The sequence below is a fragment of the Tripterygium wilfordii genome, chromosome 16 (genome assembly GCF_013401445.1).
Source record: "Tripterygium wilfordii isolate XIE 37 chromosome 16, ASM1340144v1, whole genome shotgun sequence".
Classification (NCBI taxonomy): Eukaryota; Viridiplantae; Streptophyta; class Magnoliopsida; order Celastrales; family Celastraceae; genus Tripterygium; species Tripterygium wilfordii.
In genome coordinates, this window is record NC_052247.1 from 3,498,495 (window position 1) to 3,513,464 (window position 14,970).

The window sequence follows — 14,970 nt, forward strand, 5'->3', positions numbered from 1 at the left end:
ATAAATATGACTCTCCTAACATTTTGAAATGCAAAATCACTAATTATGGTTGTGTAATCAACTTTTTCCGACAAATCACTTGCGATATATGACATTTAATCATTCTTTTGAGTGAAGCTTAAACCTCCAATTTGCCCTAAATACAATGGGCTGTTTTTGTTATTCTGAAAGTTGAAACTTATGATTGTTAAACTGGTCATAAATGTTTAGATGACATGCAAAAACCTAACGCAGCAGAACGTAAAACAACCAAAAGAACAATCAATAAACAATTAATAGGCGCATTATATACCCCTATATATACCTTATATTGAACCCAAACTTGTATGATCCTTGCAGTCGCAAGCATCATCTTATCAAATCACATATCTTCTTCTTTGTAATTACATCAGGAAACATGAAGTACCTGTGGTTAATGTGTTATTTGGTCCTAACAACCATGATGATGCTTGAACATGTCGAGGCTGGTAGATACATCATCTTTGACCCTTGCAAGCGATCTGGGTACAAGCTTCCTGGATGCATCCGCAACAAACACACCCCTCCCAAACCTGCAAACCGCTGGACCCGTGGCTGCCGAAAAATCTTCCGATGCCGAGGTGGAGACGGAGACAGTTTTCATACTAAACCAGGACCAATGTCTGCCCCCGTCAGCCTATAGCTTGTGACATGTTCAAATGTTCCCAGTTCTAAAACATATCATCAACGCTTAGTATAAAAAAAAACACCAGGCAGGCTTAATAGATGCTGAATCTGGTGGCCAAACACAACTAAAGAACGATCTCGTATCTAAATCGCGATCAATCCTATATTATTGTATTAGTAACCCTTTACAAAATATGGTATTCCCTTTACAATTATCTATTCAATAATATAAAGTACAACTTAATCTTCACAAAACTTGATTCCACTTACAATGCATATGAACCTGGATTTGGAAGCGACTCTGCTGGAGAATCCAAATCCGTCTTTCATGCATTTTGCTTCTTTCTTCAATGACATGGGAATGGGATACTGAAGGGAAAACAAGAACATTGGAAATGTGTCGAGGGAAAACTAAATCATATCGTGACGATCAAGGAATTCAACTATACATGGATACACTCGATCTATTGCCTGGATATAAAACAAGAGAGTTGTTATTCAGCTCATCCATTAGTTTATGACTAGAGGAAAAGTGTATTATACTAATTAACATAATGCACTATGGAATTATGTCATGTAATATATATATATATATATATATATCATACCGTATGACCTCCGACTAGATCATAGTGAGCATAATGTGGACCACCAGGTTCTCCCAACACTCTGTACGTAACCAAATGCTCAGGAATAAGCTTCACAGTTTCTGCTCGATGTGCATCATTAAAGCCCAAGAATGAAACAAGAAAAGAAGTTATCGAAGCAAGCAAAGAAAATTAAACTACAATAAATGAGATGAAAATATAGACTACCATATGCAGCTTCTGGTGGACATATTAGATCTTGATCTCCAGCAACTGCTAGCACGGGGACATTGCTTTGGCCTAAATGACGCTTGTAAATGAAGGTTCCAGTCCTGTCACGCAACCCACCCTCTTGAAAGACTGTTCTAAGGTGCAGCAGAAGCTTAGCGGGTACGGTGCCTACAGGTTGAACAGATCACTTTCAAATGCAACAAATAAGGATGAAGATTACTTTCCCATGCTTTATTACTACTAACAGTCTTGCTCTTTCTATGAATGCCAGTGAAACTTATATTTGAAATATTTGGCATATCATTTCCATTACCAAACCCTTATTCTCAAACCTTTTTGGGCCAAATACATGAATCCATAAGAAAAATGAGCTAGAGTGCTTGTATCGGGCCATTTGTTCGCATTTAAAACAATGCTCTCTGTTAATACTATAATGTTCATATCATATTTTTATGACTTTCATTTGAAACATTAGGCACCTGACTAATGTTTCAAATGAAACTTATTTATTATAGATACTTTATAAAAAAAAAAAGTTTATAGTTCAATAAAAAAATAATATATAAATCATCCCCTTTTCTCTCCACATCCTCCCACAACCAGGTGTCCCATCGAATCTAGAGCTCCACATGATCAATTACAAATTGTAGGTGTTCGGCAATAATGTAGTTAAGAATCATGCATGTTAGGGTGTCAAATGTGTCACAATCTAGACTGTCTGTATTATAAGGAAGCCTTCATTTACACTTAAAATCATTGACGTACTCATATGTTGGTTGAGGTGATACTTATTTGTACTTACAGAAGTTGTTCAGAACAAGCTTTTCCAACAACTCTGGATGCATCATCCCCGGAGCAGATATTTGAGTTTTTAACCAAGATAAGACATAGGGAGGACGAGATGCTAGTGAATGAGCAGCAGCAATCAATGTCCCGATTGGTATGACAGGAACCTTAAAGGCTTGTGCAGGATCAACCTGTGCACCACAATTAATTAATATCAGCAAGTATTGCATTTAGCATATGGATGTATAAATAAAGACTTGTTAGAAAAAACTAGCTTCCAGATCACTTGCCAGGGGTAAGAGAAATCTTAGTGATGATTTCGAAGATCTATAGTCGAGTGATGACCCCAAAGTAGCGACCGATGCAAATCCAGGATCACTTCCTCTGAAACCTTATATAATGAAAACATTTTAGCATGCAAGAATGTTAAGAGTGAAAAACTGAATGTTCAGACAAGTGAAACAACAATGTAACATTAATGTCTCCATAAAAATGATCGAAAATGTCAGCAAATGACTCATATGCCTCACACTGTAACTTGAATAGCGCATATACAAACTCCATGACTGGACTTATAAGTAGCCAAGTTTGACATAATAACATAATAAACCATACAAAAAATACTTTAGAAAATGGTAACAGATGGCTTTAGCTAGCAAAAATAGTTCCAAAAGAGCAATACAAGGTGTGTTCCCAACATAAGTTCAATCAACACCAGGAAAACTGGCTTCATGCACCTAAAACATGTTATCAAAATTCAATGTTGCGAAAAGCCTTGGCATTGATATCGTCCAGAATCTACAGATTCAACCACTTTTAAATTGTTTTGTAATGCATTCTAATTTTGACAGTAGAGGCAGGTCCTATCCAACAATTGATAGCAACTACATACAACTTAGTACAAGAAATGAGCTTAATTTGTACTCAATATCTATAGATGTCAAGAATAAATACAAGTCTAGTGATGTTCCTTACAACATCTTGAGAGCATTGCATACAGAAGAATCCCCCCCATGGAGTGACCGATTGCGAGCAGTTTGCCATCTTTTGGTTTGCATTGAGTCTTTATATACTCCATCTAAGACAACAAAAAATAGAGATGAACAATGCTATAAGTAACGGTAATATTGGCTGAACCCTTCCATTGAGATTCTAACAAAGTTGATCATTTGAAAATGAGAACGAGGTAAATAGTACATACTAAGTCTGTAACACCGAAGAAGAGTCATCTTACCGCAGCAGGCACATCCTCTTCCAGATAGTGATCAAAATCCCAATCATACTTCACAACTAGGTCTAGTTGTTTCTGAAAATCTTCTAGTGTTGTAGAAAAGCGGTCTTGCAAGTCAAAGAAAAGTAGTCTAACCAAACGGTGACTTTCTTCAATAATATTCATAAGCTTTTGACTCAAATCCATAATTTGGCCAGCAATAGCCGAGTTTTGCCCTGCTTGTAAGAAAACTTTAACTAGTGGTGTAAAGGGATTATGTAATACGAAAAAATCATAAGCTTCATGGATCAACCTTCATGCAGAAAGCCTGAGCGCATTTCAGACAAACGCATTATATTCTTTGACAATGACTGCGGTTCACTGGATTTCAGAATCAAATCTTTGCTTACTCCTATAGGCGAAGAAATCCTGAAATCTGCTGTAGCACAAGGTACACTATGTCAACTGTTATCATGAAGGTTCCAAAGAATCAATAAGCTCAGACATACCATTAAGTGTCTGCTTGGCACTCAACCCTGCTCCTCGAACTTCAAGAATCCACGTATCAAATCCTTGAGCAGACATGAAGCGTGCAAAAGAGTACTGGGAAAAGTCATGTTGGAAATTTATGCAGTTTCAGATTTTCTAGAATTTGCGAATTTTATATGTACTTCAAATAGTATAAATGTTTGGGTGATCTGAAAAGCATATAGGAAGAACAAACCACATGTTCAGAATTTGTGCAATTCCTTCCTACAAATACCTTTCAAGGGAAAACCTAAAAACAAGGGCCTGAAGTAGCCCTAACTCTAGTATGAATTTGGAGAGAAGTGCTCGATAGACAAAATTCTGTCTTTGAGGGAATGCTCCAAAGGAAGTCAAATTTTCCAACAAAAAGCATTAAAGGTAACTGGTTTAATTCCTGGAAAGAGACTCTCCACATATTATATTGGGGTAAGGACTCCATACATCCTGTCTGTTCCCGACCCGGAGCTTACCAACATCCTATAAAAAAATTTGAACAGTTCCATGCACAATGCAGCATCATTTGTGCAAAATGAAAAATAATCATATCACATTCTGACCGACCTCAGGAGCAAGATCATATCCAACTGCATTAGTCCCAACCCCTGATAACAGCAACAATGGGTGATTCCTCGGCTTCCCCTATCACCACATTTCACATTTAACATTTCAGATTCATACATTAAAATCAGTATATGTATACATGTGCGCAAGTGATTTTACAAGCGCAAGTGATTTTATAAGAAGAAATGTATATGTAAAACCTCGGGTGATGGCAGGTAACGCCAGAGAGCGAGTCTCCAATCGGAATTTGGAACGTTGACGTAGTGAAGCTCGTCGGCCGTACAAATCTTAGGCTTCTTGTGCACTGCACTTGCCTTCACCGGTGTCGTCCTGCACAATGCCCTCAACGTCGCAGGCGAAGGTGAGCTAAACCGGGGTTGAGACACGGAGGCCCGGCAGAGTCCTGGTTTGAGGTCGGTCCGGGCCGGTTCCCGGTAACAAAACAATGTGAATGCATTTCGGGTGACAGCGCAGCGATCAAAAGGAAGAAAACCCATGTGTAGGGTGTTTATTTTGCCTTTGTTTTAGGAAGATTTAGATTGTTTGGGATTTTATCAGATTTTGAAGGAGAAATTAATGCTTGCACTCAAAGAGAAAGAGAAGAAGAAACTCTCTACTTTGTTCAGATTTGAGATCTTGTTTGGGTAAGGTGATTTGACCTTGTAATAATTTAAAGCCCAGCAAACACACTTAACCACTTCAACTACCCAATAGTTTATGCAGTGTCATTTTTTTTTGTCCTTACAAGAAATAAAAAAGCTCTAAAACAACGCATTATTCATAGGATCAGGCTCGAGAGTAGGTGGTGCCTCAAGTGAGGAGGGGTACTCAAAACATAATAAAGATGAATTATAATAAAAAAGATTAAAGAAAAAAAAACACAAACACAAAATTAATCGTCACCGAACAACCCGGACAACGCCATATTCCATCAGATATCGTAGGAAATTGAACGATACCATGTTACACCAAATTTCATCGAGTTAAACAATCAAACATGAAAAATAACAAAAAAAGATATGGTAGTTTGAGAACTCCTCTAACTATCCATACTTGATAAACCATGATGTTCCTATAGTGTAGTCCTTATTCAACAGCTGTACATCCCTGGAAATTTTTTTTTTACTTGTTACTAGAATACAATTCTCACATCTGTTCTAGATTTGATTATATGACTGGGCTTCATTCCGAGAAACTAGAATTTTCTTGGGTTAATTTTGACCCGGTTATCTGTTCAATTTTAGGGTTGCATTTCGGATGCCAAAAAAATGCTTTAGTAGATTGTGGACAACTATTTGTTCTGTCATTCTTCTTGATATATTCTGTAAACTGGGTTTTATCAAATATGAAACTTTTTACAATGACTATGCACAACTATGTAAGCGAATGATTTTTAGTTAATCAAATGGAAATGTAGGAAATTTTTGAAACATCCATGGTTAAAAGTATATCTGTAAATGGGTTTTAGCTCTTATCACCTTTGGAGCAAAATATATGTTCACATATTAGATTGAATGTTTCATCTTCATACACTACATTCCACTTCTGTCAAGTTGTTGGACAGAGAGGGGCCTGGTTTGCTGAACAATGATTTAATCGTTTTGATATGTGTTGTGCACTTGTCCCACATCGTTTAGATGTGGGAGTTAAGTGCGATTTATAAGGCGGACTAATGCCTTCCTTACTCAGTCAACAGGTTGCTTATAATTGGGTAGGGTCTCGGGCTCGGGCCTAAGCTGGGCTTGTTGGTTAGACATGGGGTATTGGCCCATAACCTTATCATTTGGTATCAAAGCCAGCCAACTAGGTGTCTGGGCTTGTGTGCAGCTCAGGCGGCCATTTAGACGTAGCGTAAATGGCTACAACTGTGAATCCCAACCACGGGTTGGGCTTGGGGTATTGGCCCATAACCTTATCGATATGCCATTTAGACGTAGCATAAATGGCTACAACTGTGAATCCCAACCACGGGTTGGGCTTGGGGTATTGGCCCATAACCTTATCGATATGCCATTTAGACGTAGCGTAAATGGCTACAACTGTGAATCCCAACCACGGGTTGGGCTTGGGGTATTGGCCCATAACCTTATCGATATGTTTTCTAGCGTAAATGGCTACACCTGTAAATCTAGACCACGGGTTGGGCTTGGGGTATTGGCCCATAACCTTATCGATATGTTTTCTAATGTGAATGTAATGAGGGACAATTATGTGAATGTAATGAGGGACACTTGGTTCTTACTAATGTCTTAACACCTGTAACTGGCTACAGTTATATAAATGGCTGACATTTTGCTGGGATCGCGTAGTGTAAAGTCTCATGGACTCAAGGTAGCAAGAATACATATGCATGACTGGCTAATTCTTCTACTTCTTTTGGCAATAGTGGGCATCTTGAATTTCATAGAATCTTTTCATCGCTTTGTTGGTGAAGAAATGATGATAGACTTGAAATACCCATTCAAGCATAATACTATCCCCGTTTGGAGCGTTCCGGTAAGCTTTTGAAATCTAAAATGCATAGTTCATATTATGAGGTTCTTGTTTATAAATATCTTAACTATGCATCATATTTGGTAGATTTTCACCATACTGTTGCCGATTGCTATATTTTTTCTGTATTACTATTACAGACTGGATGTTTATGATTGGCATCATGCTATATTGGGTAGGCTTCTATACCCTTTAGCGTTTGGTTGAGTCGAATTATACTTTTGTGGTAACTTGCTGAAATTGTCATTCTCATCCAAGCTTAGGTATTCTGTATTCTGTGCTAATCACTGGAGTTATTACAGATGCAATCAAAGATGTTGTGGGTAGGCCACGACCAAACTTCTTTTGGAGGTGTTTTCCTGATGGAAATGGCATGCGTTTTCGTCTTTGTGAGGAAAGGATATATAGCCCTTGTGTTATTTTCTTCTCGCTTGATATCTGCTTTGTTTGTGGTCATGTCCAGGTGTTTGATGAAATTACAGGTAATGTAGCATGTTATGGAGACCCAGAAATTATCAAGGAGGGATACAAAAGTTTTCCGAGTGGGCATACTTCATGTAAGTCAGACAAGTAGTTTCGGATGACTGTTTATCAAAGTATTGCCATTATCAGAAGGCTATAACAGCATATACATGGATATTATTTGATTATGCTGATGCACATGCTCATTGTGAAAGAGATTTACATAAATGCAGGGTCCTTTGCCGGTCTGACTTTCCTGTCATGGTATATAGCTGGGAAAATTCGAGCATTTGATCGAAGGGGGCATGTTGCCAAGCTTTGCATAGTATTGCTTCCAATACTTGGTGCTGCTCTTGTGGGCGTTTCTCATATTGATGACTACTGGCACCATTGGACTGATGTGTTTGCTGGAGCTCTTATAGGTTTGTATTTTCTGGAGGTGAATAAAATCTGTAATGTGACCGAAATTTCTCTGAACAAAATGGCAAAGATCATATGTTTTTGCTTCAATGCAGGAACAACGGTAGCAGCATTGTGTTATTTACAATTCTTTCCCTTCCCAAATCATGTCGACGGTATGTTCAACTCCTACCACTTTCTATGAAGTATTGATGTTTAATATAAAAGCTAGACTTTTTGAGTCTTCTAATTTTGAGAATGCAGGTTGGGCACCTCATGCATATTTCAAAATGTTGGCAGAGATGAATGGTGATGTTCAGTCTGCAACCGCGAGAATCAACTCTCTGCGCGTGAGAAGACCAGACGCGACCTCTGACACCACTGCATATGTAGGTTGTGAGATTGACAGAGGAAATCCAAAGTTCATCTCACAAGATACAAGCCCAGTCTAGCATGGAACATTAGTATCTATGATGCTAAACTGCAACCGAAGATTAAGTCTTTGATCGAGCTTTCGAGATGCTTACGATGTGTGTAAACCCCATCTACCTTCACCAGGAAAAGATTGTACGGAATTCAGAGAAGCAAGTATTTATATGACAAAAATTGGAAAAGAAAAGAAAAGCACATATCAAGAGTACTCAAGCATTCATTAATCTTCCTTGACACATTTTCCTGCTCATGTTATTTTGATCACTTCCTTGTTAGGCATACATTCAACTCAGGTTGATGCAAGTTTGCAGACCTCCGCAACTTAAGTGTTCTAACAAGTGAATTGACAAGTGGGGTTCACCGTTTATATAAAAAATGACTAAATCTGCAAGTTATTAAGTTACAAAGGTCCGCATAAGAGAACCACTGTAGGCTTATATATATATATATAGAAAAGCTCACATACACACACTTGATTACAAAACTTATGAATTGATTGCTAACTTGTTTGAATGAGATTGTTTATACATTTTTTCCCAATGATTCTCTCAGGCCCAATGCCTATAATAACAAATAAATAAACAACCAAGACTAAGAAGTAATTTCAAAATTGGAGTAGATTAATGGCTGTAAAATAGTATTCTTGGAATATTGGGTGTATTGACTTTGAATAAAATAAAGTTGGTAGAAAAACAAACTAAAGAAGAATCACTGATTATATATATATATATATAATAATAATAAGTGTGAAGGGTATCTGTTATACCAACTTACAAGATTAAGAGTCAAATTGGTCCATTTTTTTTAATGTGATTACCACCAACTCTTTTGTCTTCATTTTTATATCTAGGAAAAAAAAAGTAGAATGTGGATGAATTGTGGAGTTAGGTATGACTTTATATCACAAGAAAGCATTACCCAAATAAACAAATGAAATAATAATTTAAAATTCATTACCGTTGATTTAAAACATGTGGGACACAAAACACTGGATCTCACTTGTTATTTCACTCATCTACATCTTTAACAAGTGTGCATTTTAAGTCCGTATAAGAGAATTCATATATATATATATATATATATATATACATATACATATACACACATTAATTAGAAGAAGTAGTAATGAAAAAAATGGGTCAAAGGACATCATCTTCTTTCTTTCATTCTCTCCTTCTATTTGCTTTGATTGCATCTGTGTTGATGACCATCCAGACAAAACAGGTTTATGCAGGTTTATACTTACTCTCCAACATAGATGATTAATTTATTTTATTTTCTTTTTGGTTTATATAAAATTAATTAAAATTGGGTTTTGAATTACAGTGAAGCTGAGGAAATTAGGTGGAAAAACCATGCCAAGTCCACCACCTCCTCCATTTCCAAACATGGGGAAGCAGCAAATTCCACCTATTGGACCACTTGTAACAGTCTTTGTACCTCCAAGAAGATCAAGATAAGAGGATTTTGTATTCTACTACTTCTTAAGAAATGTTGTTTTTTTTTTCCTTTTCGAGTAGAAAGCAATAAATCTGTGATCACACGCTGAGCTTTGTCTCAACTTATTCTGTTGTCACTTGGGAAACTTTTGCGCGTACGGATCTAATAGCTCGAGTTTTGACCCATAGCGAAATTGTATGGTCATTCTCGATTATCGAAAAAATTATTATTTTTTTCTCTTTTTGTAAGGGAAGGGATTGCAACCCGTAGAGGAAAAAAATCCCAAAAACAAATCAACATACTAAAATCCAACCCAAATCCAATCAATGCTACCCACATGGAGTAGTGCGGCCCCTTTGAGCTCTTGTTACTTGATTGTTTTGTTCTTTAGTTGAGAATCTATTTAAAAAAATAAATAGGTAATTATTGATAAAGATTTATGAATAAAAAATATATATTATCATTCTTATTAAGCAGTAGAAATGATTATAATATGATTATTTTTGTTAGATTTTTTAAATTAATAATATATAAGTTTGGAGGAACTATTATTGTGTATCTTTTGTTAAAATTTTAAATAATAGATAATTATTGATAAAAAGATATGAATACGTGCCACATGGTAAGAATTAAGATTATATGAAATATTATATGGCTATTAATACGAGATGAAGAAGAGTCATATGGCCCAAAAATAAAGTTTAGAATGAACTTTTATTATATAGTATATAGATATTAATTTTAATATTAGTTATTTTTAGTGTGTGGAAGGATCCCAACCTTCAATCTATTCGAAATTTTAAGGGACGACGACTATTAAACCAAGAACTACTTGTTTTTAGTTGAGAATCATACCAACAAATAAATTGTGAAAAATTACTCAATTGGAGTGAATCTATCCTAAGATTAATTGGTTGATCATGCACTTGAAGATTGACTTTATTTTCCTTTTTGTTATATATATATTTGGTACAACTTTGTTTTCAAGTGTAGCATAAAGAAAATACTTTATTTGCATCAAATACATAGTAGATCGATAGTACCCCTAAATGAGTGTAAAGTATCCAATAACGTTTAGCCTAGAAAAGAAGATGCACCAACAACATCCCATCACATTTGTTTTTGTGGTTGGAGTGGCTTTAATGCGTGAAGATTCCACGTTCCAATAGAATATAGTCAAAGGGCTTGATATGTGGGAAATGTTTTGGATAAAATAACATAAATGTGTTTTGCAATCTGAAAAAATTCTATTGGAATTAATATTATAAATTTAAAAAATTAGATGAGAGTGTATTCATCATACGTGATACGTTGTGATGAATCATAAATCATTATCCTTAAGACACTCGTTAATATGACCATATATATACACACACACAGAGAGAAGTAGAGGGATAGATATATGTTTGTTCAAATGTTCCCCCAACCCTTTTATTTTGTCCACACAAATATCCTTTATCCCCTCAATTCAGGGCATATCCTATCCAAAAGGGGAAAAAGCAAAGTCCTCCTTGCACACCCACTCTCCCAAATATGGCATTGCTCAATTGGTCCCACACTACCGAAAGTGTCAACACTAAGAATAGTATCATACATTATTATGTTATGTGGATTAAGTTGGGAATGCAAGATAGATATTTGAAACGCCACCCACCAATCATATTTTTCTTTGGGATCATCATGTCCCCACAATGAGACAATGTACAAGTGGGTGGATGTGGGGTGTTGACAAGTGTGCAAAAAGGATCCAATGAAATTGCGGCTTGACATTACACTAAAGTCGCCGCCCCAACCCCATGTAGTGGGAATTAAAGGTGTTCTAGGGATAAGGGATATGAGAAATATATGAGAGTGTCGCCTGTTGAGGGATGCCTTATTAGTTTCCATGTTTGTTGGGAAGTTGTAATGGAATTATTTGATGTAATATAAAGTTGTTACAAGTTTTTAGGTTATAACATTTTTAAGAATTTGAGAGAGATGAGAATTAGCGACACAGACACAGGCCATAGCGATACTTATAAAACCGTCGGTATCATTAATTAGCAACGATTTCGCCTATAGATAACGGAGGTTAAAACCGTTGCTATAGATCTATTTTCTTGTAGTGGACGAACCAAGAAGGGAGATGAGAGAGAGGTTTGTCCCAATTTACTTATAGAGATATTGTCCAATTCGAGCCTCCCATGCGATTTTATCCTTAAAAGGGTTATCTATAATTGAGAGGAGTTGGACTCAAACTTATAAATCACACCGTTAATTTTTATCTAACCGATATATATTTGTAACACTTTTTACTTTCATTGCTTGAAATAATGCCACTTCTTGTGCTATGAAGAATTTTGATTGTTAAGCCAATGAAGCCATTTTTGAAGGGAACAAGAGGATGTGATGTGCACTAAAGCAACATGATCTCTTGGTGCACCATTATTTAGATGGAGAAAGCACATGCATGCACACACATCAAATTAATTATTTGCTTGTTATATATGATGGCCCACGATTGAAACACCATAGTAAAATATAGATAGTGCATGGGGTTCTACATACCCAAAATCCTATCCTGATTCCTAAACTTCAAAGTTAGGGTTAGAGATTGCTAGCTGAGCTAGAACACTAACTTTTTTTTAGTAATTGAGAAAAACACAGCATGTTTGTCCTTTGGACAGCGCACTAAATTCAAACTCGGGATAGTTAGACACGTGCAAACTCGTCTGATAGGTTGGTTGATTTGAAACCCAACGCAAACCACTTGAAAATATCTGTGCCAGTTTAGAATCAAACTCTCGACCTCGATAACACTCTCTCTCTTTGTATCTACAGTACTTTCCAACATGAGAGACTTTGTCACAGTAATTCAACAAATTAAAGCAGACCCATTAATTAAGTGGAATCTACAAGTAGTTATAAAACCCCACAACTACTCGATCTAAAACGGATCAGAAGAACATGAAAGAAACTCATGCAGATAAACTCCAACCGTACACAAGTGGATCTATAATGACTGAATACCTACCAAAGAGTGAAAGAGATATAGCAATATCCACACTGATGTCGAATGTCATGTGGTAGGGGACCTAATTAAAAAAGGAACGGTTGTGAATATGCATGTCCCCTCCCAGCTTTGTTTGAAGAATTCAACCTTCCCTTGCTTACCTTTCAAAGACTGGTATGTATTGTCAACATATATGTATCTTTATTTTTGTGGGCTTTTATTGTATTTTTGTGAAATTAGTAGGGTCTAGCTAGCACTAACTGGTGATATATTATTGGAGAGAGGATAAAGTCAAACCAAAAATGTGTATCATAACAAACTTATATCCGAATGACCTGAGATTTTACAGCCAGTGCATGCGGGAGTTTTGAGTTTGTAATAAGAGAAAATTAAATTAAATCATGAATATCTCTTGCTCAGATCAAAAACCCACATGCCATATCAAATAAAGCTGCCATTAAAAACTGTAAAATCAATGAATATATATATATAGATTGATATCATACATTAGTACAAATATCATATAGTACCACTTCTTATCTGAATATTTATATATATATATATATATATATATATATATATAGTTTAAAAAAAAAATCCAATTGTATCATCAATTTTCATGACACCAATTAAGGAGAAACCTAGTATTATTGATTTAATTGAAATTTTGAATTATTGTGTACAAGAGGAAAAAATAGTAAAAAAAAAGGAAGTCTTTACAGGGATTCATTTTGATGGTGTGTGCGTGTATATATATATGCATGGTTTTTGTTTTCTTCTTCGTCGTTTTTTTCCTTTTGGTTTTAATGTCCCACTATTGATATTTTTATTTGGTGAAGAAGTTGTTACAAGCAAGGTACATATCCAGAACCGCCAGTGGTAGTACTAGTAGCTGATATGTGGCTAGCTAGTGCTTATAGTAGTACCTTTAGTACCTTTTTTTGTTTGTGACAAAGGAACACATTTACCCATTTAAAGCATAGTCTATCGGATTTCACCCTAATAGTAAATTCATAGGTCATATGCAATATTCACAAACTATGGGTCGGTTTAGTCTTAGGCCGAAACCAATATGAAAATAGCGTCAAATCATGCCAAAATGAGTATTAGAACCTACAATCTCCCACACACATTTGTTAAGAAGTTGAAACATACAACTTAACCATCTAAACCAACGATTTTTTATTCTACGTACCTTTAGTACCCCATAACCACCCACTAGTAACCCACCCTAGCTAGTAGCTAGCCTCATCATTCATTTCCTATAAATACATCCTATTCGCAGCTCCTAATGGGTCACCCCTAGCCTATCTCTTTCCTTCTATATCCCTTTACTTCCACACCCACATAGCTTCTCTCTTTCCTTTTATCGTTAGTCTCTGTTTATATCGATAATCTAATTATAACTCAAAGCCACACAGGCGGTGGAGATTCAGGTAGGGATATTATTTTATGAGTGGGTAGGGGAGAAGCAGTGGTGTGCTATGTTTGTTGACAGAAGATAGAGAGCACAGATGGTGATATGCTTATTTGGAGGCATCTCAATCCTTTGTGCTCTCTATACTTCTGTCATCACACTCATTCTCCCCCTTCACCCTCCTCCTTGGCCCTCATAAATTTCTTCTTCTTCTTCTTCTTCTTTGTTATATAGCATGCATGTTTAATGTTTGTGGGTATACCTATTGTGTGATCAATTAGAAGATTAAAGGGTTTATTCAAAATTTATTATTCATGAATATGACTACTTAATTTCCTTGTTAGGGCGTTTAAACCATTAAAGCTAGGTATTTCATGTTACATGGTTTGATCTAATTTAATTAGCTTATAATATTATATATATATATATATATATATATATATATATCACATAAAAGTGATATTCTTTTGAAGAAATAGGTACCCAGTTGGTTTTTGTGGCTTCTGCAGAATAGTTGGAGAACCCTTAAAAAAAATTCATTTTGCAAGCTATTTGGACCCATTTTTTTTGAAATACCATTGAGAAATTTTCTTCTCATTGGAATCGAACCTTGACACACATATATTTAACCCAGTAGATTACCAACTAAGTCACCTCTCGTTAGTATTTGGACCAATTTGTGTGTGCATTGGTGTAACGTTTTTATTTGATTAATTAGTAAAATTGTGTTCAATTACAAACTATCATGTTAAGAAATGAAAGAAAGACAAAATATATATATGGTGTA

The 14,970-nt window shown here is 35.9% G+C and overlaps 2 protein-coding genes across 3 annotated transcripts; one reads left to right on the forward strand and one right to left on the reverse strand.

Moving 5' to 3' along the window:
- Nucleotides 1–754: 754 nt before the first annotated feature.
- On the reverse strand, nt 755–5,206 carry LOC119980498. 2 transcript variants are annotated; one of them, XM_038823213.1, is made up of 11 exons: nt 4,749–5,206; nt 4,549–4,626; nt 3,969–4,062; nt 3,773–3,895; nt 3,484–3,695; nt 3,225–3,327; nt 2,540–2,640; nt 2,266–2,440; nt 1,461–1,631; nt 1,254–1,354; nt 755–1,116 (listed from the first exon to the last, which is right to left on the reverse strand). In XM_038823213.1, exons 1-11 carry the CDS (start codon nt 5,043–5,045, stop codon nt 1,057–1,059), a joined length of 1,515 nt encoding a protein of 504 aa, XP_038679141.1. In that variant the 5' UTR covers nt 5,046–5,206; the 3' UTR covers nt 755–1,056. The 2 variants fall into 2 exon arrangements, with proteins under 2 accessions (XP_038679141.1, XP_038679140.1); XM_038823212.1 differs by having other exon boundaries at nt 3,773–3,898.
- Nucleotides 5,207–6,828: 1,622 nt separating this feature from the next.
- LOC119980679 (lipid phosphate phosphatase 2-like) lies at nt 6,829–8,354 on the forward strand. The gene is made up of 7 exons (XM_038823478.1): nt 6,829–7,044; nt 7,129–7,216; nt 7,305–7,413; nt 7,504–7,598; nt 7,737–7,925; nt 8,019–8,078; nt 8,167–8,354. Exons 1-7 carry the CDS (start codon nt 6,829–6,831, stop codon nt 8,352–8,354), a joined length of 945 nt encoding a protein of 314 aa, XP_038679406.1.
- Nucleotides 8,355–14,970: the final 6,616 nt, after the last annotated feature.

Excerpts from the sequence above, each read along its gene's own strand:
- LOC119980679 (XM_038823478.1), top strand. The coding sequence starts at position 6,829 with ATGGCTGACATTTTGCTGGGATCGCGTAGTGTAAAGTCTCATGGACTC. Across the intron at positions 7,599-7,736 it reads TCCGAGTGGGCATACTTCAT|GGTCCTTTGCCGGTCTGACT; the intron begins GTAAGTCAGACA and ends ACATAAATGCAG. Across the intron at positions 8,079-8,166 it reads CTTCCCAAATCATGTCGACG|GTTGGGCACCTCATGCATAT; the intron begins GTATGTTCAACT and ends TTGAGAATGCAG.
- LOC119980498 (XM_038823212.1), bottom strand. The coding sequence starts at position 5,045 with ATGGGTTTTCTTCCTTTTGATCGCTGCGCTGTCACCCGAAATGCATTC. Across the intron at positions 3,696-3,772 it reads CTCAGGCTTTCTGCATGAAG|GGCAAAACTCGGCTATTGCT; the intron begins GTTGATCCATGA and ends TCTTACAAGCAG. Across the intron at positions 1,117-1,253 it reads ATCTAGTCGGAGGTCATACG|GCAATAGATCGAGTGTATCC; the intron begins GTATGATATATA and ends TTTTATATCCAG.